This window comes from Sphaeroforma arctica (assembly GCF_001186125.1).
Source record: "Sphaeroforma arctica JP610 unplaced genomic scaffold supercont1.4941, whole genome shotgun sequence".
Classification (NCBI taxonomy): Eukaryota; class Ichthyosporea; order Ichthyophonida; genus Sphaeroforma; species Sphaeroforma arctica.
The window spans coordinates 1-2,195 of NW_014035617.1; the positions used below are offsets into that span (position 1 = coordinate 1).

Genomic DNA, 2,195 nt, shown 5'->3' on the forward strand with positions numbered 1-2,195 from the left:
GTATGTCATATAGTATATATAGTATATTATATATATATATATATGTATATATATATGTGTGTGTGTGTGTGTGTGAATGCATGCATGTAAGTATGTATGTATAGGTATATATATATATATATATACATTTATATATATATATAAATATAAATTCTTGTTTATACAGGTACATACGCATACTTTTGTGCCTATTTGTCTATGTAAGCATCAGCTACCGCCACTACTCACAGTCTTTGTGTACACGCGCACAGCCCCTACACCAAGCGTACACTCCCCCGCCCACCCCCACTTCGCCTCAACTGCGGACACCTACGCATGACTCGCCTTTGCTTAACGGAGGGTCCAAGAGCGACGATGAAGGTATGGCCTGTACGTATATGAAACCGTAGTATGTATCGTAGTACCTTAGTATCTTAGTATGGTTGATAAATGGATGCATGCTTGTACCTTTTACGTATTCGAAGTTTATTGGACGGAGAGATCAAGACCGGCGATGAAGGAATGGCCTGTATGTATATTAAACCGTAAAATGTAGTTTGGGTCTTAGTATGGCTCATTTGATGCATGCTTGTACCTTATAATTATTCAGAGAAAACGTACTTTGGGTGTTAAGAACGCATTCCTATCTATTGAAAAGACCGATAGTGATGAAGTTATGATTCGTGCGGGAGATAAAACTATAATTCGTATCTTTGTATCTGTTTCATAAATGTATGCTTGGATTTTGTACGTATGCCGAGTTTACGTATTCTGGTCAGTATGCTGCGACGAAACGTGACGAAAACTAACTCAACCAAAACAGAATCATGAGTGGTATCAACCCGTAATCTGTACCTTTATATGGCTTTTAAAAAATCCGATAGTATCGTAATATGCCTTCAAACATCCGATAGTATCGTTCTATGCCTTTTACAAAGTTCCGATATTATAGTATACCAATGCTCACACAAACACCACCCGCTCCCCTCAGCCAAAGGCAAGCACAGCAACAGACGACCATCACCTGGCGACAAGGGACCTACTCAATCTCAGCTGTATGTGTGCATGCGCGTGCCTGAGGTGGTAGGCAGTGTTAATGGTCAGCGCATAGCCTTCTTGGAGGGGGTGGTGCTGACTGTGGGTCCGGACGACGGGGCTCTGTTGGTACAGAAAGGTAGGTATACAGTGAGTAGGAGGTGTGGGCAGGTATAGGTACGTGTAGATGTAGTGTAGAAAGGTGGATGTACAGTGGGTAAAAGATATGGGTAGCTGTATGTAGGTATAAATGTAGTACAGCAAGGTAGGTATACAGTGGGTAGGAGGTGTGGGTAGATGTAGATAGGTATAGATGTAGTACAGAAAGGTAGGTATGCAGTGGGTAGGAGGTGTGGGTAGATGTACGTAGGAATGGATGTAGTATAGAAAGGTAGGGATACGGTGAGTCAAAGGTGGTGGTAGGTGTAGGTAGGTATTTTTGTAGTACAGAGAATAGTGGCAGCACAATGGCTCTGGAACACTCACACGCAACCTCCGAGCAACTGAATAAGCCAGTGCGCACATACAGCAAGTGTACACATACCTATTCACGCACACCTGAGATTTATATGGGCAGAGCCCACGCCTACCTGAATGTATTTCGCATATATATATATACATATATATACATATACATATATATATGTATATATATATATATATAAATATATATATATCTGCGCTCACTTAATACCCCACGCCATACACAACACTCACAGATATCTTCAGGAAACGCGAGGCCGCCTATGCGTACGGTGACGGTGCCAGTCGAACACCCAAACACGCCAAGGCTAAACGCAGCAGCTCTAAACCAAGCGCAAGTAGTACCACTGGTACTGCCAATGCGAAGCCTGTTGTTGCACCTGACAGGCCGTACAATGCGAGTTACACGGCCCACAATCTCAAGTCTCTCTACAAGTGTGTATATGCATGTGTGTGGGGGGGGGGGGGCGTTGAGGGTTTAGAGTCGTATGTGCGTGTGTGTATGTGTATATGCAGCTTGTTACGTATAGGGGTCCGTCTGCATGGATAGATTCAGTTGTATGTGTGTGTATGTGTGTAAGTATGTATGTATGTCTGTACGTATATATGTATGCATGTATATATGTATGTATGTATGTATGTATGTATGTACGTATGCATATATATATATATATATTGTATGAATATATGTATGTATG

At 41.9% G+C, this 2,195-nt stretch overlaps 1 protein-coding gene across 1 annotated transcript; it reads left to right on the forward strand.

The window, feature by feature from the left end:
- Positions 1–970: 970 nt before the first annotated feature.
- Positions 971–1,932, forward strand: SARC_14673 (hypothetical protein; the record flags this gene model as incomplete). Its single annotated transcript, XM_014291194.1, has 2 exons — positions 971–1,153; positions 1,734–1,932. Coding segments are annotated over 2 exons (382 nt in total), but the record flags the coding sequence as incomplete, so codon positions are not given.
- Between the last annotated feature and the right edge of the window lie 263 nt (positions 1,933–2,195).